This window comes from Calidris pugnax, unplaced genomic scaffold, assembly GCF_001431845.1.
Source record: "Calidris pugnax isolate Ruff unplaced genomic scaffold, ASM143184v1 scaffold219, whole genome shotgun sequence".
Lineage (NCBI taxonomy): Eukaryota > Metazoa > Chordata > Aves > Charadriiformes > Scolopacidae > Calidris > Calidris pugnax.
In genome coordinates this window covers 16,984,710-17,010,908 of record NW_015094507.1, presented here as the reverse complement: position 1 = coordinate 17,010,908, position 26,199 = coordinate 16,984,710, and the positions used below count along the sequence as shown (strand labels likewise).

General features: G+C 42.0%; 3 protein-coding genes across 9 annotated transcripts in view; 1 reads left to right on the top strand and 2 right to left on the bottom strand.

The window, feature by feature from the left end:
* The window catches only part of ANKRD6 (ankyrin repeat domain 6), a 37,740-nt gene extending 35,009 nt beyond the window's left edge, over positions 1 to 2,731 (top strand). For 6 of the 7 annotated variants that reach the window (XM_014964576.1, XM_014964577.1, XM_014964578.1 and 3 more), the window contains one exon: positions 380 to 2,731. In XM_014964576.1, coding sequence (XP_014820062.1) covers positions 380 to 939 — 560 coding nt within the window. In that variant the 3' untranslated portion in view covers positions 940 to 2,731. The remainder of the gene's footprint in view (positions 1 to 379) is intronic. The other variant, XR_001414355.1, reaches the window with a different exon arrangement.
* A 385-nt stretch (positions 2,732 to 3,116) lies between these two features.
* Positions 3,117 to 5,565, bottom strand: LYRM2 (LYR motif containing 2). The gene is made up of 3 exons (XM_014964579.1): positions 5,469 to 5,565; positions 4,914 to 5,054; positions 3,117 to 3,672 (listed from the first exon to the last, which is right to left on the bottom strand). Exons 1-3 carry the CDS (start codon positions 5,511 to 5,513, stop codon positions 3,592 to 3,594), a joined length of 267 nt encoding a protein of 88 aa, XP_014820065.1. The 5' UTR covers positions 5,514 to 5,565; the 3' UTR covers positions 3,117 to 3,591.
* Positions 5,566 to 7,098: 1,533 nt separating this feature from the next.
* MDN1 (midasin AAA ATPase 1) overlaps positions 7,099 to 26,199 on the bottom strand; it is a 92,645-nt gene continuing 73,544 nt past the window's right edge. The window contains exons 78-102 of the mRNA XM_014964580.1: positions 25,511 to 25,626; positions 23,810 to 24,289; positions 23,043 to 23,269; positions 22,543 to 22,689; positions 22,134 to 22,306; positions 21,619 to 21,780; positions 21,349 to 21,486; positions 20,987 to 21,128; positions 20,110 to 20,279; positions 19,727 to 19,870; positions 19,495 to 19,630; positions 18,847 to 19,169; positions 18,425 to 18,586; positions 18,050 to 18,151; positions 17,698 to 17,899; positions 16,885 to 17,058; positions 15,294 to 15,451; positions 13,453 to 13,542; positions 13,177 to 13,292; positions 12,379 to 12,553; positions 12,019 to 12,092; positions 11,797 to 11,911; positions 10,878 to 10,941; positions 9,459 to 9,601; positions 7,099 to 8,087 (exon numbers count right to left, since the gene is read on the bottom strand). Coding sequence (XP_014820066.1) covers positions 7,899 to 8,087; positions 9,459 to 9,601; positions 10,878 to 10,941; positions 11,797 to 11,911; positions 12,019 to 12,092; positions 12,379 to 12,553; positions 13,177 to 13,292; positions 13,453 to 13,542; positions 15,294 to 15,451; positions 16,885 to 17,058; positions 17,698 to 17,899; positions 18,050 to 18,151; positions 18,425 to 18,586; positions 18,847 to 19,169; positions 19,495 to 19,630; positions 19,727 to 19,870; positions 20,110 to 20,279; positions 20,987 to 21,128; positions 21,349 to 21,486; positions 21,619 to 21,780; positions 22,134 to 22,306; positions 22,543 to 22,689; positions 23,043 to 23,269; positions 23,810 to 24,289; positions 25,511 to 25,626 — 4,122 coding nt within the window. The 3' untranslated portion in view covers positions 7,099 to 7,898. The remainder of the gene's footprint in view (positions 8,088 to 9,458; positions 9,602 to 10,877; positions 10,942 to 11,796; positions 11,912 to 12,018; positions 12,093 to 12,378; positions 12,554 to 13,176; positions 13,293 to 13,452; positions 13,543 to 15,293; positions 15,452 to 16,884; positions 17,059 to 17,697; positions 17,900 to 18,049; positions 18,152 to 18,424; positions 18,587 to 18,846; positions 19,170 to 19,494; positions 19,631 to 19,726; positions 19,871 to 20,109; positions 20,280 to 20,986; positions 21,129 to 21,348; positions 21,487 to 21,618; positions 21,781 to 22,133; positions 22,307 to 22,542; positions 22,690 to 23,042; positions 23,270 to 23,809; positions 24,290 to 25,510; positions 25,627 to 26,199) is intronic.

Here is a 26,199-nt window from a genome sequence, read left to right as displayed (position 1 = left end):
TGTGTTCTTTTTGCAAAATTAGTGGGGTTCAATTCTTGTAGAAGCAGGGGATTCACTGATACCAGCAGATGTAACCTCCTTTGGGGATCCAGCCTGATCTTTGTTGTGTGTCCTTCTGGCAAAGTCCTTTGTTGTCAGCGTAGTCCCCTGCCGCAATGCAGTCCCTCTCTGCCCGAGCCAGCTCTTCTCTTTTAATGAACCTTTAATGTAATGATCACCCCGATGGTGAAGATGCGATAAACTAATCCAGCCTCTACAAGGCAGACACAGCATGGTACCTGAGAAACCACAACTCTCGTAGAGCAACGAGGACTTCTGAATGCTAAAAATCAATGCCCAGGGCTTTTCTAAATATATATGTATGTGTTTTATTCTGTAGGTACCGAGCAACAGTTACTGGTTGGTGGGCCAGGTTCTTCTTCTGCCCTTGCTCAAGATGTCAGGCCAAAGGACAAAGCTGTTAGTGCTGGCACGTTCCACAGGTTCCCCCAGGAGCTGCCCTCCTCCGAGCTTCTGGGCTCCAAGTTAAGACACGTGAAGGTTCAAGCTGCTCTGCAGCCCTTGCCCGAACCCGTGAGGACCGACATCTTCATCGACAGAGGAACTCAGACAAAGAAGTCCAGCAAGAGCGGGCAGCCGAGGCACAAAGCTCCGCATCAGAGCCAGGAGCAGCAGGTGGGGGGACAGCCGGGGGGACAGCAAGGGGGACAGGCACCTGCCCCCCAACTCAGAGACACCTCCCAGGCCCTGGAGATAACGCAGTACTTCTTCGAGGCCGTTTCCACCCAGATGGAGAAGTGGTACGAACGGAAGATAGAGGAAGCCCGGTGCCAAGCCAACCAGAAGGCCCAGCAAGACAAAGCCGCGCTCAAGGAGCACATCAAAAGCTTAGAGGAGGAGCTCAGCAAATTAAGGACTAAGGTGCAGAAAGAGAGCTAGCATCTGCTGAGCAGGTAAAGACAAGCAACGGGACTCGTTTGGGAGCCTGCTGTACAGGAATCTGGAATATTGTTAGATATAACACGTTTGTAGTGCCTGTCATACCCAAACAAAACGCTCTTTTTCAGGAGTAGAAGTAACTTTGGAAGCTCCAGAACCGAGGAGAATCCATATGCAGACTGTACTGACGATGACGAGATGCTGCAGATCAGATCCTTTCTTTGTTATTTCCCGGAGTCCGTTAAATATTGCACTCTCAATTTCCAGGTGCTGCTTGAGAACCAACTGCATTAGACACCAAACCTGCTTCCTGAGAAGGGAATGTCCTTATTTCCCTGTGGGTCATGCGTGGCTGGAGGGTTCCACTGCACTCTGCGTGTGAGCACGTGGCCATACCAGGGCTGGTGAGGTCCTTTGAGAGGATGTTTTCTGACAGAAATTCCTTAGCGATGAAGGGCTACTGGTACTATCTCAGATACTCCCCGTGGCCTCTCTTTAGCCAGCAGAGAGAAGCTGCAGAACCAGCTCAGATCCCGAGCCCAGGGAGGTGGCAGATGGGGGCTTCCTTCTGGGAGAGGCCAGGCTCCTGCTGAGTACCATGCCAGGTGAGTCCATCCTGTTAGGTACGGAGGCTGCAGCTGCCACTTCGCTTTCCTTTTGGTTTTACATTATAAAAATCAATGCTAAATTAGTCTTTTTTTTGGTTTTTTGTTTTTTTTTTGTTTGTTTTTTTTTTTCAAGTGGTGTCCTGGTTGCACAGCTCCATGTTGTCACAGGGTTGCTGGGGCCACACTCAAGTAACCTGACTGAGGAGTTTTGTTTAGAGCACGGATGGCAAATATTTTACGATAACCACGCTCTAATTGTTAGATATAATTTTTATATAAATCTCTTTTCCTTCAAACAGCAAATGGCTCAATTCTCTACTACTGAAGAAGCCTGAAAAAGTCCTTTATCTAAAGTGAAACTTGGTTCCCTGTACTCAAATGCTTCTTTTCCTGCCGAGTCAGGATTTTCTCCCAGACACCTTGACTGTCTCCCGTTGTTCCTCTGAGTGATCCCTCACTCCGTTTTCTCCCTCTTTTCTGCTAAAAAGAGAGGCCGGGCCCCGGCGAGTCTGTAGGTCTCAGGCCAGGTTTCACCATCAGTCCCACAGAATAGAGCTCAGCAACATTTAACAGATTTTATGGGTATGTTTTGTTATAAAATTAAAACTTACAACCACCAGTGTTGTCCAGGCTGAAAGACTCCAAACAAACCATAACTCCTTGCATCTGCAGCCCTCCAGGGTTCCCTCCATTCGCCTCTGAGAAGGCTCCATCAGATTCTGGTGGAAAAGTAACTTAACAGCTGATGATGCAACTCTCCCAAACCGATTCAAATACAGGATAGTGCTGTTATGCCAACGAGAAAGAGATGATATTTTTTTTCTGTACTGAGCAGCCCTAAAATCAATTCGAAATACTTTACAGTATTGAAGACACCATTAACTAATTAGTAATTAAGCTTTCGTCTTCTTAGCAGATGTATAAAGCAAAGCAAATTGTATTATATAACAATATTTTTGAAGTTCCTACGAATGCACTATCAAGGCGAGAAAAGCATATCCGCAGTTACGGAAATATTAGTTTTTACTGCTCTGGTTTCTGTAATCTAATTTAGACATTTTTCCCATGTTTACAGTTTTGTTTAAGCTACTGTAGGAATGCAGGAGCAGGCTATTTAAGTTTTGTATCATCTTGATATCAAGTTGAATGTTTTGCCAAGCAATTAAAAGTGCGTGTTGCTCAGATGCCTGCGGTGTAACGTTCTCTGGCCGGAGGAGATGGTCACAATCCCCCTTTGCCTGACTCTGAAGGGGGAGCAGAAAACTGGGATTTCAGGCTTCTCAGCTTTTGTGTTTGTGGCTGTAAAAATGTAGAAACCAGGTTCTACCCTCTGTCCCCACTGCTGGGGGAGTTCCCGGCGCGGGGCTGAGCACACACAGGGGCTGCTGGGGAACAGCAAGGCTGTGGCTTCAGAACTCTGCTTCACACAGGAACCGCGCTGCCAAAGCAACTGTTAGGGTGCCAGAAACACACAGCAGTTAGTTTGTTGTCATTTAGACAATTATTCCATCACCCAATGATCCCTCCCCACCCGGGAAGGGGATCCAGGGAAAAACAACAACACCAGGGTTGAGATATAAATCATGTTTTATGATGTTTATTTGTTTTGGGCGCATTTATTTATCCCAAAGGCTTTTTTTTAAACCCCAAAAATTGGTGAAAATTCCCGGCACAGTAGAGAAAGAGCTGTTACCACTATGAATGTTACCACTTGAGAGGTGCCACAACAGAAAACAGACAAAATAATGTCTTGAATCTGCTGTTGTCAGTTTTGGTGCTTTCTGCCTTTCCCACAGCATGTGCTACATCATCCACTCGGTTCTTCAAAGTCCTTTCTGTCTGAGTAATTTCCACACAGGAGGGTAACCAAACTGAGAAGAGAAAGGGGGGAAAAAAAACCAAACAAAAAACCCCCCTGTAGTAGATTCTACCTTCATACATTACCAGATTGTCAGCAAAGGCCACTATTACAACCACATTCCAGGAAAAAAGTACTATTTTTTGTTCACTGTAGATGACAGTCCAGCTGTCAACAAAGTGAAGGTCAGGATTTTGCCAGCTTGAGTGCTCTCTGAAGTTCCTGAAGTTGCATGTTGCCTTGAGTAATCATCATCCTGATTGCATCCTGTAAAACAAAACACAGTCTCCTGACATGGACAGCTGTGCACAGCACAGGTTTTACACAACCACATAGGTTTTAACACATATTAAGATATTGACAATTCTCATCAGCACTGTTACGTGTTCTTGGTGTGAAGTAACGCTACAGTCACCGAGATGGTTAAAAACCAGGTGAATAAATGAATTAATTTTCTCCAATGCCTTAATGATGCGTGCATGAAATAGCTACATCTGTGCTTCAAAACTCAGTTTTGAACCAGACTCAAACTCCTGGTAATGTTTTCCTCACACCTCTGTGCCTATGCCTTCGCAAGTCAATAGCAGTAACGGCACACGGGCACGATGGAGACAGAGGATCCACACAACATGTGGATGTTTCCCTCAATGTTAATTTAATCTAATTACTGTAACGCTTTGTCTGCGTAATTCACCCACCAATTTCCTTGAGGAGTGGCGAGAAAGGGCAACAAACTAGAAAGGAAAGGAGAGGGGACGTAGGAGAAGTGTAAAGGCTTCTGCATTTCATGTCCACAACCATCCAATTTGATTTTGAATATAGTTGAAATTAAACAATGAAAAAACAGAAGCTGTAATAAAGTCAGAGTGTTAATAAGTTTATATTAGTTATCTAATATTATTCAATACATTTGTTTTGGATTTGTGATTTAGGCGAGTTGGATTTGTTTGGGTTTTAGCTTTTTAAGTCCAGATTATTACCTGGAAATCAGAGAAGACACTTATCACTGCCAACAGAGGGGATAATACTTGAGGTGCTCAGTTAGTTCTTCACACGAACGCTCCTTAAGAGAAGTTAGTGCCAGGAGCCTTCCCACCGCCCAGACATGACACTGAGGGCACCAGCCTGGTGACCACTGCACGGAGCTCATTCACAGAGTCACAGAATGATATGGGATGATAAGGGACCTCTGGAGATCATCTAGTCCAACTCCAGGGTCACCCAGAGCAGGTCCCACAGGAACGTGTCCAGGTGGGTTTGGAATGTCTCCAGAGACGGAGACTCCACCACCTCCCTGGGCAGCGTCTTCCAGGGCTCTGCCACCCTCACAGGAAAGAAGTTCCTCCTCGTGTTTAGGTGGAACTTCTTATGTTCAACTTTGTGCCTGTTCCATCTTGTCCTGTCACTGGGCACCACTGAAAAGACAGGCCCCTTCCTCCTGACACCCACCCTTTAAGTATTTATAAGCATAAACATTTAAAAATTCCTGAGGCAATCCCCATCCTCACCTCTTCTGTGGCGTTTTTATTCCTCCTGAACTCCTCCCTGGCCCAGTCCCGTAAATACCGGCGGTCTGCCTCGGCGGGCACCTCCCGGATGGCCCTCAGGATGCTCCGGTACAGCTGCAGGACCTGCTGCCGCCTCAGGAACTTGGGGGAGAGCGGGGGGGTCCGGCCGCCGTCCCGGCACAGCCGCCCCCCCACCCGCTCCCTTTGCCGTGAGGCAGCTTTAAACCAGGATCCCCCCTCGTTTTTCACGGAAGACCCAGCGCTGCTTCCAGAAGGGAAGGGACCTTTAGCATCTCCCCGCCGTGGGGGCTCACACAGGTACACACCGCGGGCGGAAGGCGCCACGGAGGCCGGGGCTCACGCACAAAACCAAGGGCGAGCTCTCCCGGCCACCCCCGCCCGCCGCGGCCCACAGCCTTCCCCCGCCTCGGCGCTGCCATTTGCCAGGCTTCTCCCCGGGGGCTTCTGTCAGCGCGGAACCGGCGCGGACACCCCGCCGCGGGATACGGCCCGCTCCGCCCCAGGCGGCGAGCGAGAAGCGGCCCAAGCTCGTACCTGCTTCAGGCTGAGGGCGCCAGGCGGGAGGCGGCTGGCGGCCATGACGCGCGGCTCCGCCTTTCCCGCCGCCGCCGGCCCTCCCTGAGGGGGCGGGTCCCAGCGGCCGCCATTTTGGGCCGGGAGCCCGCGGTGGCAGGAGCCGTATAGGGCGGCGGAAAGACACTCTCCTCACAGAGGGAGGCTGGTCATGGCCGGGCTCCCAGAAAAGGTGGCAGCTGACGGCCCAGAGCTGCCGGGGAGCTGCGCCCGGTGCCAGGCCCGAGCGTGGCCACGGCGGGAGCTGTGAGCGGCCAGAGGTTCCTCAGCCAGGGGCACCACAGTTGTACCGGCGTCACCAGAGGCCGGGGGGAGGGGGGGCGTTTGATTCAGGTTCCCCTCGTTTTCCTTCTCCCAAAACTGCAAACAAGGCTCCACCACCAAAACGAGCACCCGAGGAACGAACAATTACCTTAGCACGGCAGGGCAGGGCGGGTGGAAGGCCTGCGCCGAGAGGGTCGGTGCTGCTGTAAGACTTAACATCTGTAAAGTCACGCTGAAGCAGTGCGGTGAGATCCAGAAGGCATCCAAGCTATCCCAGGACAATAAACCACCTCTGGCATCTTCTGGAGTCCCTGTGGCTGTGCCCAGACAGGTAATCGTCACCAACAACTTCTTCAGTACCAATGTGTCAATGAATGGAAACACGGAGCTGGCTTGCAGAGAAAAAACAAGTTAACTGATGCCTTGCCTTTCTGTGTTACTTACTCAGTGTTTGCTCGTACCAAATACAGTATTAATTTTTGTTAATTATAGTTAGAGGCAAAAAACCCAGTTGTTTAAACATTTGTGCAGCAAGCCTTGCTGATAAAATTGTCTCAGGCTGTAGTAACATCCCTGCAGCAAACCAGAGCTTGCATTTGAAGTATATTCTTGTAATCTTAACTTTTAGTTTCTAAAATACTTTCTCTAAGTTTCCTACTACAAATAATACATTCCGGAGAATTACTTAATGATTTAAACCCACCTGCTTCCACAGTTCCGTTTCCCAAAACATGTAAGTGTTTGTACGCACGTATAATAAGCATTCTAAAGAACCCTAAGGACATCATAGAGATAAATTCTGATAGGACAGAGTTCCCCTGCTGAGTTTTCAGCTCTGAAATTTGCTCCTCATTAATGAGCTATGGCAAAGCTACACAAATAGGAGAAATAACCTTGCTGGGACATTTCACACCCCTGGGTCTTGCCACTGCTGCATCTCGGAACAGAAAAACCTTACTGGATGTATTGCTGTACCTACCAAAAGCCAAAGAAAACAATCATTTTCTGGTCCACTGCACCACATTTAGAAGGAGACACCTTCAATTTTAGTACACAAAGAAAAGACTTCAAAGATTGTTTAGACCAAGGGCATTTAAACAAAGTTTCCCTTCAGATTTTTCACTGAGAGAAGTCAAAAGCCTGGACCCCAAATCGAAACTCCGTGCTGGCGTTACCCTCCTAAAAGGAAGATCATGTTGAAGTTGCATAAACCACAATACATTTTCATATGAGAATACTTGTGCACTGCTAGAGAATGCACAGCATTTCCATCTGGCAAATTTGCTTAATTGATTCAAGCTTTGATCACCTGAAAGAACAGACATCATTAGTACAAAGAGTGGTACCTCTTTTTATTAGTACAGACAATAGAAGATGCATAGCTTTTGCAATGAAAAATCATGTCCATGCTCTAAGACATCAGGTCAATGAAAGGTCCTCGCTGTCTGCCTTGGACAGAGGGGCAAACGTCACAGTGTAAACTGATAGCACAGGGAAGGATCCTATGGCCTTATTCATAAAGCTCCCTGCTTTATGATATTGTCAGACATAATCAGCAATAATTAAAACAGAACGCGTTTAACTGCAGAACAGTTTCAAGTATTCACTTTTTTTGGTTGTTTAAAACCATCTGCTTCCCCTGCTCCCCCAACTCCTTTCCCAGAGAGGCACCAGCCCCACAGGTGAAACTGAAGGATGCCTTTTTGCAGGAGACACCTGAAAAGTTCTTCTAATGCAGAAATGCCTTCCCAGAAGCAAGACCGATTTTTCTTATTGCAACAGACAGCGGTACAAATAATTTTACCTCTGTGAACATTACGAATACTTTTTCTTTTTTTAAAGTAATAAGTTATTGGAAGAGAAGTTGAAGAAAGTTTTCGCTATTTGTGGGAACAGGCGACGAAAGGAGACAGTCTCACCGTTGCATAGTTCTCCTCTGAGAAGAAGGTGAGGAGAATGCACCTAAACCATGTTGTTGGTAGGCAGCCTGACCCCCAAGGGGCAGCTCCTGTGGGTTAATCCAGGTTAAGGAGAGGCCTGTGGAACTCTCCTCCCATGAAACGCTGGTTTCGTGTGTTTCAGAGCTTTAGCAGCAATCAAGGTATTGACTTTAAAGTCTATAAAAGTCTACAGAGCGTCCGAGGCGGTCACCAGTTCAAACCACTGCCTGAGCGCGTCGCTGAGGGTCTCTGGAAGCGCGTTCACATCTCTCAGGATCATGTAGAAGGGGAATGGGAATTCTTCCATGTACGAGCGGATTTCAGGCAGTTCTCCAGGTCCTTTGAATATGGGTACTTTAATGTCCAAAATGGAATCCTGTAAAAAAGGAATTGACGGGATTACTAAACCAAATGCATCTTTTATGGGCCTTTGATATTATTTCCCCTATTTTTCAAACACTTATAATTCCTCCTCTGTTAAATTAAAAGTTAAGAGTTTTAATAAAACCCCTTTCAAGGGCAAATGAAATCAAAAGCTGAACACAAAGCAGTCGAATGCTTTTGCCCTTTTAGATCTGATCTTTTTAGTGCTCTGATCAATAAGGCTAGAAGAGACTAAGCTTAAGCTTCTGCAATACCAAGCTCTATAAATAAATCCCATCTTTCCTTAGTATTTTATGATTTGAATTTACTGTTATCACTTTATTTATATCACTTTTATTTATACATTTGATGCCTTTCTGGCACACTGTCATCTGTGAGCTCTTCAGGGCTAAGAGTCCAACCTGCATTTGTGCAGGGATCTAATCAAACAAGATTCTTCAGCAAATTATTTTATAATATTTCATCAAATACTACAAAGATAAAAATCAGAATACAAGAAATACAGCTGGAGTTTAATTAACTTTTTTGTTGCTCAGTGTAGCAGCTCAGAAAATTAATAAAGCTTATAAAAAAACGCATTTCACTGCCCAGAATTTTTGCTTGACATTATAGCTGAGTTTCATCAGAACCTTGTAACAGTTTGTCAGCAAGAAAAATGTTAATTTTTCAAAAATAAATACAACAGATGAGTTTTATATGGAAAAATAAAAATATAGGAAGAAAACATGAACTACAAAATTAGAGTCTTCACCTAATTTTGAAAGTAAGTTTGAATGAGCTTAAATTTGCTCACTTATTGCACTACAGAGTCTCCTGAAAAGCTCACAGATATTTCAGATTCCCAGCCAAGGAAATGAACAGTTTTCTTTCCCAGCTACCAAACACAGCACCTAGCTTTCCCAATTCAGGCACTAAGTAGCTCTCATATACTCCTTTCTGTCTAAGGTTTAATCTCATACTGGCTCCAGCTGCCACATCAAATGCAGACAGCTGCCAGAAATGATCATATTTAATCAAAATTGAGAAGAACAAAGCATGTCTCAAGACTTTGAATTTGTCAGCCTGCCAGCAACTTCTCTGGTGGCCAAAATCTACAACCATTACATTTGAAGACGAGCTCTTACTTAGACTTTCTGTGGCACAGAAGCTGAATTTATATTTTTTTTAAATACAAAAGAGACTAAACATCACGGTAGGGAGAAATCACAGATCTGACAGACATTATGAAAAACTGAAATTGGGCTAAATATCTTTGACTTCTCAAAAAGATAAGAGAGCTGTAAAGCACTAGAAAATACAAGAAAAAGATTTTATGTTTTTCATTCACTGCACTTGAATGATTCTCCCTTGTTCACTTACTTACCCGGGAATTAGGATTGTCCAACACGACGAAAATAACGAAGATATTGGCATTCCGAGCTGCTTGAACCGCTGCTGTCACTCGCTCCTTGCCCTCCAAGAAAAGGCCTCTTCCATCAGATACAATCAAAAGCAGCTGTGCTGTTTCTGAGCACAAAGAACATTTGACATTCCGGTAAATTAGAGCAATCCATGTAAAAGGCAAACAGACTATTTTGTTGTTAGTCCTGTGGGTATAATGGGAAAACCCTCAGAGTATCCCTAAGGAAATTAGGTCTTTATCAAATAGAATTCTGTGACTTTACATTAAGCTGCAGTTATGAGTGGGTCAAGAAAGACAAGTTTTTCCCAGTGTGAAACCACTGCGAACACACAGGACAGATGCTGGGGTCCTCAGCACCTTTTCTGGAGATGTGTACTTGACCCACATTGCCCCTAGAGTTGGAGATATATATGTAAATGGCTATTTTAACTAAGTTGTGTATCTATCACCTTTTAATTCTGAGGGAAATAACAGCAATTACAGTCAGGAATGCAAGTACCTCTCTCTTATGTTTCCCCCGTCCCTCAGCATAATGGCTGGGGGGATGCAGAAACGCTTCCTCCTTTTCTGCAGGTGGCCCCCAAACGTGACAGGGCTTGGTCTTTTTACAAAAAGGGGTGACACATCCTACTGCCTGTTCTCTTGCAGATTTTGGGGAGCCAACTGCTGCTCCCCAGATGCTGCTGCATCCCAGCCTGCTCCCCCTCAGAATATTCCCACATCCCAGCCACCCTGTGGCCAAGCAGCTGTGGATTAGAAATCCCAGATTGTCCATTTCTTTAACTTTAACAAGTTTAACTTTAACAAGAACTTTTTTAAAATATAGGTGCCACCATGACCAGCTTCTAACTAGCACAAAGCATCCTTGAAGGCCAACTATGGGTCAGCTGTGAGGTAACGAGTTTTCCAGCTTTGCTGGGAAATTCAAGCAGCTGCTGGCCCAAACTGGCACCACAGCCAGAGGCAGGCAGGAGGCAAACAACTTATCCCTCTCAGAAGAGCCTGCTTCTGGTACCCACAGAAACCAAGCTCTCCAGCAAGAGCAGAAGTGCAGAGGAGTCACGGTCACCAGGAGGCTGGACAGTGCTCTAAAGCAGGCAGTGCCTGGGACTGAAACAATCTGGCAACACGATGTAAAAGGAGGCAAGTAAGGCCTGAAAACAAAAGCCTTAAACAAAATTTCCATGAGTTATTGACAAATAGGAAGGAGGTGTCCTTAGGGTTTGGAGCTAAATTTCAAGCAAACATTCCTTCTGCCACAGGGAAACCCAAAGCCCTCATCGCAGGTGGTGTCTCGGTGCTGGGAGTCTTTCTGGCAGGACCGCAGTGAGGACTCTGCTGCCACGGCAACAAGAGCAGGAACCAAAAAAACCAACTCACCCGGATTAATATTTTGAGACAACTGTTGTGCTGCAGCAAACATATTGGCTGATGATTCTAGAAACTGCAGGGGAAACAAATACAAACATTAAACTCTCTCATCCGATATTAACTCCTGCTTCAAATTTAGTAAGTATTTTTAAACTACAGAATCTTCAGAAAAGCCTTCAATCTGGATTTAAAATTTTTTCAATGCTAGCAAAGCCATCAAACCTCAGTTAATTATTCAAGTGATTAATGCCATCATTAAAATATATATCCTGTTTGTAGGTTGAACTTCTTTGGCTCCAACATGCAACAGAAGTGCTAGTTATACATTTCCTGTTAAAATTAAGGACACAGACTGTCAAGTCCTCCCAGTTTTGGCGTTTGTAAGATTACCGTTGAGCTATTTGGGTCTCCTCCTTTTTCATTTAATATTAACAGAAGATCTTATTTGAGTGTGAAAAGAGAAGACTACAAAAACCTCCCTAAAAGCAGAAAGCTATGCTTCCTTGACAGCTGCAAAGCTACAGAAACTTATTTTCTTCTGGAATCAGTCAAGTCTGACAAACATAGAAAGCTCTTCCTCCTACTACTACAGTGGAAGCCATGGCATGAAAACCTCCTGAACTCCAATAAACTTTGATGTTCTTTGGCATTGGGGTACCCAGTAGCTTGTACCCAAACTACTGTTTAACACCCAGTGCAGAGATAGGTGAATGCTTAAAGGTGGCATCCATCAGAACTAAAAGTGAGAAAACACTCTTACTATTACAAAACTGTGACCATCCTATCTTTCTTTATCTAACCAGCTACCACACTCTCAAATACAACCAACCAGTAAACGGTACAAAGTGATCACAAAAGCATGAAGCTGCTGGTGTCTTATCTGGGGAAGATTTGCCAGCCTCTTGGCCCTGGAGTCATTCTTGTGTACCTGGGCTATTTTTGTTTTCTTCTGCTGAAATTTGCAGAGACGCAATATCCGTGTCCCTGACTGGTCACTGAACTGTTCGTGGAACGGGTGCAGCAGCTGAACCGTCTCGCCAAAGCTTTAGAAAAGAAAAAAAATTTACCATATTTAAAAAACAAAATTACTGGTATACTTATATTCTGCTCTGCAGTCTTGAAGAAGAGTCAAGATTTCATATAAACTCACCTACACACGGCGATTTGTCCCACTTCTAGAAGAGCCAGTGCATTTCCAATAACTGCCAGGGATTCATAGGCAAGCTATTGAAGAAAAAAAAAAGTTACATCAAAAATTGGATATTCCAAGTTTTACTCACAGCTCAGTATTAAAGAATGTTACTGAAATGATTTTTCATCGTCTAGTAAAACAAGTGAAGAGACTCCCTATCTTTTTTCCATTTATAGTTACGCAAGATGGTCATGGCAGTAAAGATGCACTAGTTCTACTTGAGGGCTTCAGCTGATTGATTTAGAGATACCACTGTGGGCAGGCTAATTAAATCAACACAAGTTTCTTCAGACTCCTTCCAAGGTTTTTTAATTGTACCTGCTTGGAGTGATTGTCTATCATACTAGAGGAGTCGTCGATGGCCAGGCAGATCTGGTACTGCCGTTTGCTGGGCTTGGTCCTTCGCAACCAGATCTTGTCTTTTCGGAACTGGCTGGCGATATAGGGAATCACTTTGCGCATGTTCAGTCTCTTCCCCGTTCTGTAGTCTCCTCTGAAAGTTAAGAAAAAAAGAAGTAATGACAGGGAACTATCAGCAAATATCTCATTCTGGAAATCTTTGGCCTATGCAGCAAAATAACAAAATTTTGTGAAATATAATAAAACCAAAATTAGTAGCTCTAATATTCATATCTAGGTATAGATTTTAAAAAGCTCAAATTTTTAATGCAACATGGACATTCAGTGTTTTTTAAAGAAGTTCTTAACTCTAGGTGCCTAAAATGGAAAAGACGACCTTGAATTTAGACTCTTCCAGTTTGCAACAAGTCTCTTAAAGAGAATAAAAATCACTTAATGTTAAAACCAACACAGAACATTTTGATATTTAACATAATCTTGGACTCCACAGCACTTCATGGGTTTAAGTTGGTTTGATCACCTGTTGCACAGAAGAAAAAATAGGAGGCAATATCCTCAGGATGGGCACCTTCTACATCACCTCTGCATTTCATAAAATAACCCAGTGTTCGCACACGAAAGTGAAATTAATGCATATGCAAACACAAGTAATTGCTATAAAGCAAGAACAACCCAGAGTAGCAGTTGTTTAGAAGTTAAAACCCTCCAAAATCAAGAGTTTAAAGAAACCAGAAGCCTCAGAAGGACTCAACTTACTTCAGTTTGGCTGCCTGAGTGGGTTCCAGGATGAGTCGTAGCTGTTCACAAAGCTGCTGTGAGAGGGGAGCTGTCAGCACTAAATACCTCTGCCACAGCTGCGCTGCCTCCTTCTCCTGAAACATCATACACCACAGAAAGAAAGAAAGGTGAGTTATGAAAAAACCCCAACAAGTTGGGAAGCACTGCCTGAAAAAAAGAAACCAAGCCTTAATAGATACAATAATGCAATGAAGGATTCTTATCAGAGTTTTATACTAAAATGAGGTCACAAACCTCATCTGGAGTTCCGGACGGCTGTGTCTGCCAGGCTTCCAGCTGCCTTTCAAGTTCCTTTCTTAGCTCTTCAGGATCTCTAATGATGTGCTAGAAATGTAGTTATGAGATTTATTAGACAGAAAAATAAGTTCACATGTCTGGTGAGCCCCAAACTATAGCAAACTACAAAAAAAAAAAAAGCATGCATTATTCTTTTAGACACAAAAATACCTAAAAAAGCCTTAAATGACTATTCTGAAGCTCCATTTTTTAAATGGTTCCCACATACAGGAAGGATAAATACCTCCCCACAAATACCTGCATCTGTGACACAATCAACACAGAAACAAAGGTCGGAGCATCTGTGATACAGACACTGAAAATAATCAAATACAGAACTTCAAGGTGATTCAATGAAATGATCTTGAGAAGCAGCAGATTTAATAACAGTATAATGGAGATCAAATTATCGAATACTACCCAACTAGTACCTTCCAAGATGTAATATGCTTCATTTAATTTTAAGGTTTTTTTAAAAAGTTTCATTCAAACCACTTAAGGAACTGAATGACAATCTTCCTCTTTACCTGCCAGAAAAGACTATTTGATAAACCTTTTTTTTTTTTTTTTTACTTTCATTGGCAATTTCTGATTTCTAAAGCCACAGTTTAGGCAAACAGTAGTATAGGGTGCAGGTTTATGGATTAAGGAAAGTAAGCCTATGAATGCAAATTAAATGGTACCAATAACTGCTCATTCCCCAAGCAGCAGCAGCAGCCCCTCTGATCACCTGCTGCAGGTCTAAGGGAGGAAGAAAAACACGGAGGGGGCTTCTTCCCTCTTCCTTTCAGTAAAAGGTGAGAACTTGCACTTTTCCCCAGCATCGTTTTCCTCTGTAACAGGTGCTTTGAGCTCCCCCTCCTGTTTCAGGTTTTGCACATCCATTGAAAAAACAAACCCGCAACAACAAAAAAAGGCACCTAACTGTTCTGGTAACAGGAGAGAACTATTTTTTCCCAAAACCTGTGACATTTGGCATTAAGATGGACATACCAGCTATAGCTGGCCCACTGTCCCTTCCCTGCTCTGCACAGAAACGGTAAAATATCGCCCTCCAAGTATGTACTGAGGACACAACAGTATAAGCATGAAAGGTCAATACTTCTGAAAAATAGACACTGAAAATATTCTTACTTCATCAACTGGTTATCCACCATCAACTGCTTTTATGCCGTAGCTCTTTATGAGAAAACAAAACTAACCATTTGCACTGGGAAACTATGAGTGTTACATGAAGCTCTAGGACTTTCTGGGCCATGATAATGTTTCAAATTGAGACTCCTAGAACGCTCACAAAGGTTCTCGAATACTTGCAATCAGAATTTTTGAGGAAATACTATATTGTAACCGATTAACTGAGGTGAATTCTTTGTCCCCAGTGGTGTTTCAAAGTCACGATGCCTAGCACCCTCATTACTCTGAACCCTTTTTTTATCTTCAGGCCACATTGCCTTGCCCGTCACTTTCCAGTCCACCCAAGCATTTCACCAGCAGGTTCATCTGAGAAAAAGTGTCCTTGACCATGAGAAAAACAAAAGGAGGTGTTTGTTTTTTTAAAAGACTGAGGATGGGGCCTTCCCACATAAGGATGGGGAGGACCTGTCATTTTAAAGTCATCACTCAGCTGTGTATACAACAGTTGGGTGCATGTTACTTTCATTCTGCTGTTAAAGACCAGCGAGTTGTCTGAATGAACGTCATTCTGAACTTTTGCATTCACAGAGTGTCATTAACACACGTCAAATAAAAGCGACTGTTTCTACTACTGGAGCTGCAGGAAGATGCACTGGGTACCATACCTGGGGAGTGTCCACCAAAAACTGATGTGCTGTATGTATGGTGGAGTCCTTGCTTCTCTCTGGCTTCTCTTCAGCCACCGGTGGGGGCTTTTCCGTTGCAGGGTCAGTGACATCCTCTGAGTCAAAAGGCTGGATCTCTGGCTCAGCTTCACCTGGTCCTACAATTGCAAAACTAATGACTAACTTTGTGGATCACACATAATGCAAGAACTAATATTGTATCTCAACTCTTTCACAGTGTTTTATGTGCTTTGTAGTGCAACCCAGACATTATTTTTTTTCCCACAAGAGAAATGCATAAATTTTAAGACAGTCCATTCTAGGAATAGGATGAATACAAGACCTTGCAACTCACTGGAAGAGATAAACATGCATTTCCTCGTGCAAACTGTTTTTCTGTCTTATAACCTTCTTGCCAAATGAACAAAATAGTAGCAAATGGATCTTAAACACCTGAAAATTCCATTTTTTGAGCTTCACAGCCTCCCTAACAGAGTGGCGGAAGGTATAAAGCAATTTGAGAACATTGAGAAAATCATCATTAAAAAAACACAATGACAATCTTTTCTTATATTTAACTCTCTAGTTTTTGTAATGGAACTGTTTCTGATAAATCAGAAATCAATTTACAAATAAAGGAATGGACTGAAGATTTTCTTTTATTAATGTTTCAACTATACTACCCTGTTTAACAACTCATTTTTCAAGAATTATTCTAAGAAAAAAGAAAGTATGACATTGTAGGAGATGTTTTAAGGATCCTAGTTTTTCAGAACATACTGCTAACAGATTACCTGCGTGCCTGTACCATAAAGCTAATGAGTCTGGCAAGAGATTTAAGTGAAGAGATTAAACCTGAAGGGAGTGGGAGGCAAAAAGGTGAGTTCAGGCTGGTAGAACCCGTCTCCCCTCTCCAGCCAGTTTTTGTGTTGTTTGATAAGAAAACTATTCAACATTCCAAGCTGCGGTGTCAATTTACTTAGATTCATCAAAATGGAATACTTCTGTTGCAATTCTTAAGAGATATGTATTTGTATCTGGCTTATTTTGCTTGTGAGGGCTGTGTGGCTGGCAAGTCAGACCTGCCTTCACCTCTACCAACCATCCACATCCGATAGCCATTCTTTGTTTGTCTCTTTTCATTCCCAGTTGAGGAAGAAAGCAGTGAGGCTTTGGTGCTCCCTCACCACATGTTCTTCAAGACAAGCTCCTCAACTTCTTGATGTTCTGGCAGAAGTTCCACACAAGAAAAGCTGAGTTATGTGGTGCTGATGGTGACACTGGAATGCCTTGTAACACGCCAATTCATTAAGTGAATTGGCATTGTGTCTAACCAGCAGGAAAGTATTTACTTTTTACTTCTTCAAAGAAGTGGATAAAGATTAGAGGCCATTCACTTGACAGAATGCAGCAAACCCCTCTGCCACTCAACTGATTCAGCAAAGGCCAACGCTGGTTTCTAGACAGGACTAAGAATCCTGCTGCAGCAAACTCAATTAAGAGCAGTTGTTTTAGTCTTATATAAATACCTACATACAGATTTACAGATGGACATCAGCATAAGTTCATAATGTGTTTTAAGTTAATGTACCAGGAGTTTTAGTGGCAGTAGAATTCTTTTTTTCTGGCTTCAGCTCCTCTGTGTCGACTGCTGTGAGATCCTCATCCTTCTGCATTTCTGTTTCCATAGCGGCATCTTCACAATCTCCCTCTTCCTTTTCCTCAAGGGGCATAATAGGTTTCTCTTGCTCCTTGCTAGCTACATCTGTATAAAGACAACACCATTTATTAAGGGGGAAGAGGAAGGAAAGTCGTGAAGTTGCAAAAAAAAAAAATAAAATGCTGCATTCTGAGGCCACTGCACATCAGTTTTAGTGAACTGCAGAAAAACTGTTCTCTCAAACCTCAGTTTTATCTTTCACTGTGCTGTGCCATGAGCTATTGCCTTGAAAGTCTGATGGATAAAATACAGTTACTTTAATAGAAAGCAATTTATTTAATTAAATTTAGATTAGAGAAGCATTTTTAAAGCAACACCTATTTTTTTCATACAGAATAAAGATCCTATTGTGCGATCCTAAATATTTTGCATGTGTGGTAGCAGTTTGGGCTTCAAAGTAATTGAAGAGAGAATTGGAGAGAATAAATTTTAAATATGTTTATTAAACTAAAATCAATTTTTCTTAGTCAATTCAGTATTTTCAAAAAATGTTACCATTAGTTTGAACCTGACTGCCGAAGAGCAGCATTTATTGTAGTGAAATGGTGCTACATCTTAAATCAAAGGAAGAATTGTTAAATATAACTTGAAAAATAACGTTCTGGGTAAGACTACAGTAAATAGGGGCACTTCAGGATTTGGTTCTGCAACGACAACTCTTTACACCCAGAAATATCACCGTACCATATGTCTGTGCATCGTAATACTCGGAGCCCTGCTTGATATGTTCAAATGCCTCAGCCTCCTCCACGTTTGGCTCTGGCTGAGTTGTATCCTGCTTCGCGTCGCTGCTGGATTCGATGGTTCTCAGTCGCTTGTGGATGTGCTCGTTGTGATCTCCCATCGAGCGCTCGTTGTCCGCCTGACCCGGTTTCCTCTTGAAACTCTGAAAGAGAACAAATTAACACTGTGAACTTCAAGTGAAGTGCAGCCAAACACTGATTAGAACAAGAGTTTTAACAAGGAGAAACCAAGTCCTGCCTATTTGCTAGTTAACATTAAGACATTCAAATAAAATAAAATAGAAGAGATGAACCTGGGTATTTTTTCTGCTTTGCTTTTGAGAAGCCATCCTGGCCATGCGCGTGGATTCATGGCCTTCTGCTTGATTTGCACTTGAAGCTCCGCTCCCGTATTCCTGAGAGACCAAACAAATTGCAAAGGTAACTGAAAAGGGGATTTAACAACTGCTGTAGACAATCTTGAGAAGCTGAACTGCAGTGCTGTGCTGCCTTCTGTTGTGAATGACAAACAGCTCACAACTGCAAGTATTATCCTTGTGGGGAGCAGACGGGACAGTTCTGCAGCTCCACAATTAACCTCAACTTACCACACAGTTTTGACTTTTATGAAGGTATCTACATGGTCTTCATTCAGCATTTTGAACTGGGACACTTCCCATGTGATTTACCTCTTTGGACTGGTCTCTTTCTGAAGCCTCTCCAGCCAGCTCAACAGCACTGTCGCTCTGCAGGTTTTCTTGCCCCGTCTGCCCTTGTGTTTCATGCTCCATTCTTTCCTCGGACTCAGGGATCTGTTCATCTGTATCTGAATTATCTTTATCCTCTTCTTTCTGCAATAATATAAGCTTATTTTAACATTCTAAAAAACATTGGGAAAGAGAAGGCTAAGGAGCTATCAGGAATACAGATGACAAATACAGCAGTTTAAGTAAGTGCATCTCTTATCTTGATGAAGATGCTCATTAACATCAGACATACTCAATGTCTAATTTGTTTCAGAGCATCACAGAAGACATCCATTTCTTAAGTCTTGTATAATAAGGGAATTAAAACCACAAAAAAAGAAAACAGGGCTTATATTACTCTCTACCTGAGGCTGAAGGCCTTGGTCAGCAGCAGGGATTCCCTTATCTTCAGCAGGTTCATTTTTTTCCTCATCAGGTGGTTGTGACTCTTCCTCCTCTTCTTCTGCTGCATCTTCGGTGTCCCCTGCATTTTCTTCTTGATCATCAGCATCTTTGTCCCCTTCACTGTCCTTCTCCTCTTTATCTTCAGAAATGCCTTCTTCAGCTGGTTCTCCATCTTGATTGTCTTTTTCTGTCTCACCAGCATCCTCCTCCTTCTGTTCTTCTGTCTTCTCTGCCTCATTTAAATCAGCGGGTTGCTCATCTACTTCAAAAGCATTTTCTTCTTCTGGATTAAAAAAAAATCAGAAAGGTATAAAAAACTTTCAGTGAAGTCCAGTGCCAGGGAATATTACAGATATTTGGAGTAAAACTAGCCAGCCAATTAAAAAAAAAATAAAATTGAAGGAAAACACTGATAATTCTATGCACAGAATCTATTATTTTCTACAGCAGATAATTTCTTTAAATCACAATTGGTTTGTAGCTGACACAGAATCCTACAACCCTCTCTCTTCTTTCTATAGAGGAAAAGAGCCCCTTTATCTGACTATTCCTCCCTATTTCCATTTGGCTTTCATCTGGGAATCTGCAGAGAGATTTTTCAGCTGTACCTTCCCCCTCGTCCTCCCCATCGCTCTTCTCATCATTCTCCAGGTTCAAATTATCAGGAAGGTCCAAAGGTTCAACTTCAGGCTGCTTTTCCTGCTGGCCATGATAAGGATCTACTTCGTTCTCATCATACTCACGCTGTCAGCAAAAGAGCGGGAGGAAAAAAAAATAACAGGTAAGTAATAAGTGGAAGAAAAGGCAAAGATGAGAAATAAGATACCAAATCATTGTTACCTCATCAATTTGTTCATGGATTTTCTCTTTGTTTCCACTCTCGTCTTCTTGTTGCTCTTCTTTCTCATCCTTGGGAGGCTGTTTTTTATTATCCTTGTTTCCTGTGCCCAAATTGTCATCTTTTGCAACAAGCTCTGAATCCTCCTATTAACCAACAAATTCAAACCAAAATCAATTATGGTACCTCCTTCTTAAAGTCTTGAGTGACAAGACATCATCTCCTACACAAAAAAGACAACACTAAATAACTTGTCATATATTCAAATTGTCCTTTTCCAAGACCAAGAGCTGTGCAAGGGAGTTCATGGTCTAGATCACATCAAATTAAAAGAGTTTAATTCCTTTGATATTCTTCTTCCCATCCCTACCCCTTTTCTCTTTACCTCATCCATTCCTGGTCCAGTTTCTTCTGTTTTACTACTGGCATCTTCATCATCATCTTCATCTTCATCCCCCCAGAGCCTCTCATCCAGTTTATCATCAGCTTCAGCATTATCAAGATTTCCCATCTGCTTATCCAGCTCCTCCTCTTCATCTGAGTCTTCATCGTTTTCTGTGCACAGTTGAGGATGTGTTTCAGTACAGAAGAGACAAAGCCAACCTTTCCGTTAACTTCAGAAACAAGCAAGTAGTCATACCTGCACCTTAATTTCATCACCCTAATTGAGAAGGTTAATTGAGAGATGCTGAAAAGACACACATGCACTAACACCAGAAGAGCAGGGTCTTAATTCTGTGGGTCAGAGCGTTCTCTTGGACATAAGGGCACAGAGAATTCTCTCCCTCAGGCTAACAGTGACACGTGCAAAACTTGGATGACTTAAATTCTCTCTTCCTTACCCTTCCCCCTCCTCCATTTTCAAAATGTTTTGGCATTACTGGGAGGGGAAAGGTCCACTTTATCTGTTTATTAGCTTGGGAATTTCCCTTCTTGTGCAGATGAATTTATTCTTGGCACTTTGTCAGAGATTTGAAGGTAAATTAACACTGCTGTGATTTGTAAACCATGTTAGTTTCAGCTCACAACAGGAAGAAGGAACAGGCTCCCTTCCTTCCAAAACTACCACAGTGACAGAAGACAGTGTTTTCTTCATACACTTCTTTGCATTTATATTAATACTTCTTAGTATTCATATACAAATGGTACTACTGTGTTGTTAACACTCACTTTTCAGTATATTCTTCATTATATAAAAGTATCAACCATTATTAAACTGATCTATGATTTTTTTTATGTTTGCCACAACGGAAGGACCAAACCTTTTTTCTCCTTTTCTCCATCATGCATTTTTCCTTCAAAGTCCTCTGACATTTCAATTGCGTTGTCTTCTCCTTCGATGTCTGGTTTAGAATCTGGATCTTCTTTCTCCTTCTCCTCACCCTTTTTAAAACTGTCTTCTATCTGCATTATTGGTAAAGCCAAAAATTACAGTGGGTCTTGCCTATATATTAAAGCTTAAACTACAACAGTATTTATAAGCTTATATGCAAAGATAAAAGCCAATCTAAATAGCAGAATGAAATTAACTTCCTGTTTCTTTTACCTGAAACATCCACAATGTGGATTTCAAGGGCTTTTTCATTTTTACCTGAATTAAACAAAGAACAACCCAAACACTTGCCTGATCTTCGCTTTCTATTTTGTCGCTCACATCCTTCTTGCCTTCCCCCTCTCCGATACCACCGTCCTCATAATCATGAAACTGTGTTGCTCCCTCTCCAGCTTCATCTTCAAGCAATTCTTTGGGCAGGCAAAACCCCTACAGAAGCAAACAGGAGCTCAAAACTCTCTGTAGTAGTAAGTGCATCTTCCAGCTTAGTTTCTACTTAGGACTTCTGTATACATTAAATATATGCTTACCATATATCCACTGTTATCTCCAATAACTTACCTTTTGGGCAAGCTCTGTAAAAATGCTAGTTAGAACAGAGAGCAGCTTTCCAGTGCTCCTGTGAGATGCCAGTGAAACAGTGAGGTAGAACAGGATCAGGTCTGAATACCTGCAGAGCATGGGCTTCAGGCGCACCAGCAAATAGCAGGACTGGTTGAAGAACTGCAGTTAAAACCAAAGAACAGCTGTCAACCACGATTATGTACACGCTCAGAGAGGGTGATGACAGAGACTGAAAACAGATGCTCAAACCAGAACTATCCCTAGGTGAGTTTAAATACAATTTCTAAACTTTCTGGAGTTTTCTCTAGGTTTTCACAAAAACTAAAACTGTTCCTTCTTACTAAAATCTGGCTTTTGCACTACAGAAGAGTACCTATATTTGACCATTACCACATGCTTCTAGTTCTAAGGTATTGGACAATAAGAAACAATGGACATTTAACCACCAAAGTTCACAATTCCGAGTCTTTTGAGACCCCCAAGCCAAAAACTCTTGAGAAGAACAATTTTACCTTGTGTTTATCTGAAGTGAAATCTTCCCCGTAAGATTTCAGGTTCTCCAGGAGTTCTGAAACCACTGAAATTGCTTTCTGCACATGCAAGGAATCCAAATCAGCAGACAGATCTTCATCCAAAAGCTTAGTTATATGTCCTGCTTTAATCGCGTCAAACGAGGCTTCATCCTCTGTTTGAAATACATGAAAAAATATGGAAATCAAGTCAGACATTCTAAAAATGTTATATCAAACACCCTAGAAATATCCATCCTGTCTGTTTAAATAGACATCATCTATTAAAATGGCAGTTTCTTTGTGTATTGGTACCTCCATTAGATACAGTTTAAGGAATATTTAGATTTGCATAGTTTAAGTTCTCTTCTTCCCCCTTAAGTAAACTTTTTGTTAACTTTAAGAAACTTACCATTTTCCTCTGAAGACTTTTCTTCTTCTTTTCCATCTTTCTGTTTTCTCTCCACCAGACACTGGATGGCATACAGAACAACACGGATAACAGCCTCCACTTTTGCTGAGAAGTGCTCCACAAACTCTTCATCTGACTTTTCATTTCCTTTTGAACCATAACACAGACAGAAAAGCAGAGAAAAGCACATTAAATTACAGGTTACTCTGTTTCCCTCTATGCAAGGGGTGTGATAAGCACTACGCATTTTTTACTGCATAGTTCTACTAAAATCTCTTTGTTAATTCTGACCTGCAACTATGGTATAGGATCTGTCATCAGTGACTAAGGGGGAAAAAATATTACTACACAAATTAAGTCTGGATGAAACTTTGCAAGTTTGAATTTCACCATTTCTGAATATCTGAATGAACACGGAGCCATCCTCTGCAATAGCCAAAGTAATGAATTCTTCTGTCTTTATCTAAATTATAAAATGGGCAGAGAAGAATTGTCCTTACCACTGCAATTTGACATGGAAGCAAGAAGCTGTGTTCTCCAGGCTGTGAAATCCACAGATGTATTGTTAACTACTTCTTGTATATACTTCAGGCTCCTGATTAGGGCCATCTGATTTACAGCTTCCTTGTCTTCCCCATTCGGAAGAAACAGGGACTCTATGACTTGTAACTGAGCTGAGACTTCCAGCAAACAACTCATTGATGATGTGCAAACTTCAAAGTCTCTCCTGCAACAAGAAATAGCATAATAATGAAAGAAGAACAAACAGTTCAACTTAATCTTAAATCTTTTAATGGGGCACAGATGGGGGCAAGGCAACTGATCTCCATCTTGGACTTACGAAATAGTAAGTCTGATGTATCACATACTCATGCTGTTTGAAGCGCAGAGAAAATGAGAGGATTATTATTAAATAGGGTATAGATTTCTTTTAAAATAAAAATTTCTTCATTAAATTGACATTTGAAATTCACCCCATTGCTAAGGAGCTATGGGGATGAAATCCCAGGAGATCAAAGACAAACTGGGAAGCTGAGACGGACTTTTTTTTTTCTGACTTGTCAGGGGAGTGGAAGAAGACACATACATTTGTTTTTTAAACAGGCCACTGCATTATGCAAGAAAAATTAACAGGAACAAGCTTCAAGAGCACCTGAACACACTTTTCCAGACACGCATGGGTAAACATTTTCAAGATGATCTTGACCACACTTGATATGAACATAAAACATACAGAGATTCCATTTCAGGCCCGTGTAGGACTCACCAGGAATAAAACAAGGTCTCACGTGACCGTTGTCTGATCTTGTCCACTTCTGCTTTCATTGCCCTCACGTTCTCCAGCATCTCTGTCAGTCGTGCAGCGACCTGCAGCCACAGCTCGTCCTTCTTGCGCATCCTGCACCCAGGAGGCAGTTGCTCCATCGCTACCGGAGTCAGGTATTTCAGCTCTGAGGGGATGAGGTCAGGTATTCCCGTAAAAACACTTCCCATTTCAGGTCCTGAACTCTGGGAAGTACTTGTTTTGGCATCTGGCCTTTCGCTGTCACTGCACTTTACTGACTCTTCTTTGGGGCAGCATTGTATAAACCAAGACAGCTCCTCCAGAGCCATCAGGCACTGCATGGAGAGCTGCTGTAGCCTCTCAGTCCAGCACTGAACACTCTCTTGAGGAGGAAATGCCACATTATATTCTCTGTCAGCACTCAGCCGAGAATCTATCTCTTGGACACAGCTCAGAAGGTTCCTGGTTAAGAAGAAAGAAGGAATAGTTACAATCATTCAGTTTTACGCCGTACTTCCCTTTAAAAAGCTCAACCTTTAAGTTCAGAAAAGTTCTAGATAACGAGAACTTGGTTGAAGTAAAACTTTTGCTGGAAAAACTAAAATGACAGTCTTTTTTTTTTTTAAATTTTTTTACTCAATTACTGAATTTTTCTCTCCTCTGCATAGTTTGAGTTGTCCTGAAAACAGGGCTTTGTGAGATTTCTCAGTTATGTACACCATGCTTTCAAACAACCCTTAGAAATCCTGGCCCAACACTCAAATATTATTCATTTTCCTCCACTATAAAAGCAAATTAGATTCTAACACACCTTCAAGCTCTGAAGTGCTGCATAATAGTCAGCTCATAACAAATGATTAATCTGATGAAAGTCAGAGCAATGCAGGTAAGTGACTTTGAAGTTTTATCATTCCTCCAACTCTATGTGTTTTGGGCTTTTGTTTGTTGGGAGGTTTCTTGTTTGTTTGTTTTTTCAGGTTTCCTAGTGTTAATATAAATTTTGCAGCACTAATCTCCAGTCTAGATTTCCTTCCCTCTACAAGGACAAACTCCTGACCCAACAAGTTTTATGGATGACAACAGTGAGGAGCACAAATGCGCTCAGTGGAGTTTCCAGTGAAACCGATGAGTCAAGCAACAGAGTGAAAAATCACACCAGGTGAGTGAGCCTTCCCATATACTTCTCCTTTTACAGTTTTGCCACAAGATCTAGTATCTCTCACCTTTCTAGACTTTTTCTTTGTAAGCTGTTGAAGTTTCTTCATATTGGCTCAAAGTGCCAGATTATATTTATTTGTTCCAAATCAAACCAATGAGTTGAACAGAGTCAAAATTCACTTCGGCCAACACCACATGAGAGAGCCTCAACAATCTATGGGTTTAACTTTTCAGTTAACTGGAGTAATTAGTTCATGGTCTTCATCTATGCTTGTTTTTCCCAAGTTATTTTGAATCAAAAATATTGGCTGCAATGACAGAATAAACAATACCTAACCTCTTGCTTTTTTCTTTACCCCCTCTTAATTTTTTTTTATATCTAGGCTTAATTGAGGGGAAGTGAGAAACGGTGAAGTAGGTAGCAGAAAATTAAATTCCCCCCCTTTATTTTCCATTTTTCTTGAACTGAATTGCTTACTGTGAAAACTCCTTCACAACCTTTAGATGTTGGAAAATGCAAAATACCTCAGTGAGATCCAGTGCTCTGTCACTGCAGTAAGAGACCGTCTCTGCCTGACAAGCACCTGCATGAGGTGTGCGGTGAACCCTTTGCATCGTTCAATGCTCCCCAGTCCAATATCCTAAAGAACACAGACACAGAAAAAGTGGGAGGGAACAGGTGAATAAGCAGAAAACATCATCCTCTGAGCCTCCATTTCATTGCACTGGGCAGGCTGAAAGGTTATGGTTTAAGAGAACAAGTCCTAAAATGTCGACAAAAATTACAGTTATTACAGCTTGCCCATCTTCATTTTTCTGCATCTTTTCTGTATTCTGCATACAAATTTGATTTCCAAGGAGCTTCTGCAACAACAGTCATATTAAATTGCACTCCACTGCAGCAATTCTTATCAGGAATTTAGTTCCAATAATAAAGCTTTCTTACATAATTGATGATCAAAATCTAAAGAGATAGCAGCCTAGCTTTCTATATTCATGACCACTGCTAAAGCCACTTCCACAACTCATTTTACCAGATTTACTGACAATTTCACTGCTTTCATTAGAAAGGATCCCATTTTAAAGCCTGAAATAAATGTTCACAACACTGAGCAAAACTGCTCTCAGCCGTGTTCCGTTATTAATGGCACCGGCAGCTGTGACATTTGACAAAATCATGTTGTAAAACAAGGGGTGAAGCACAGTGAGAAAAG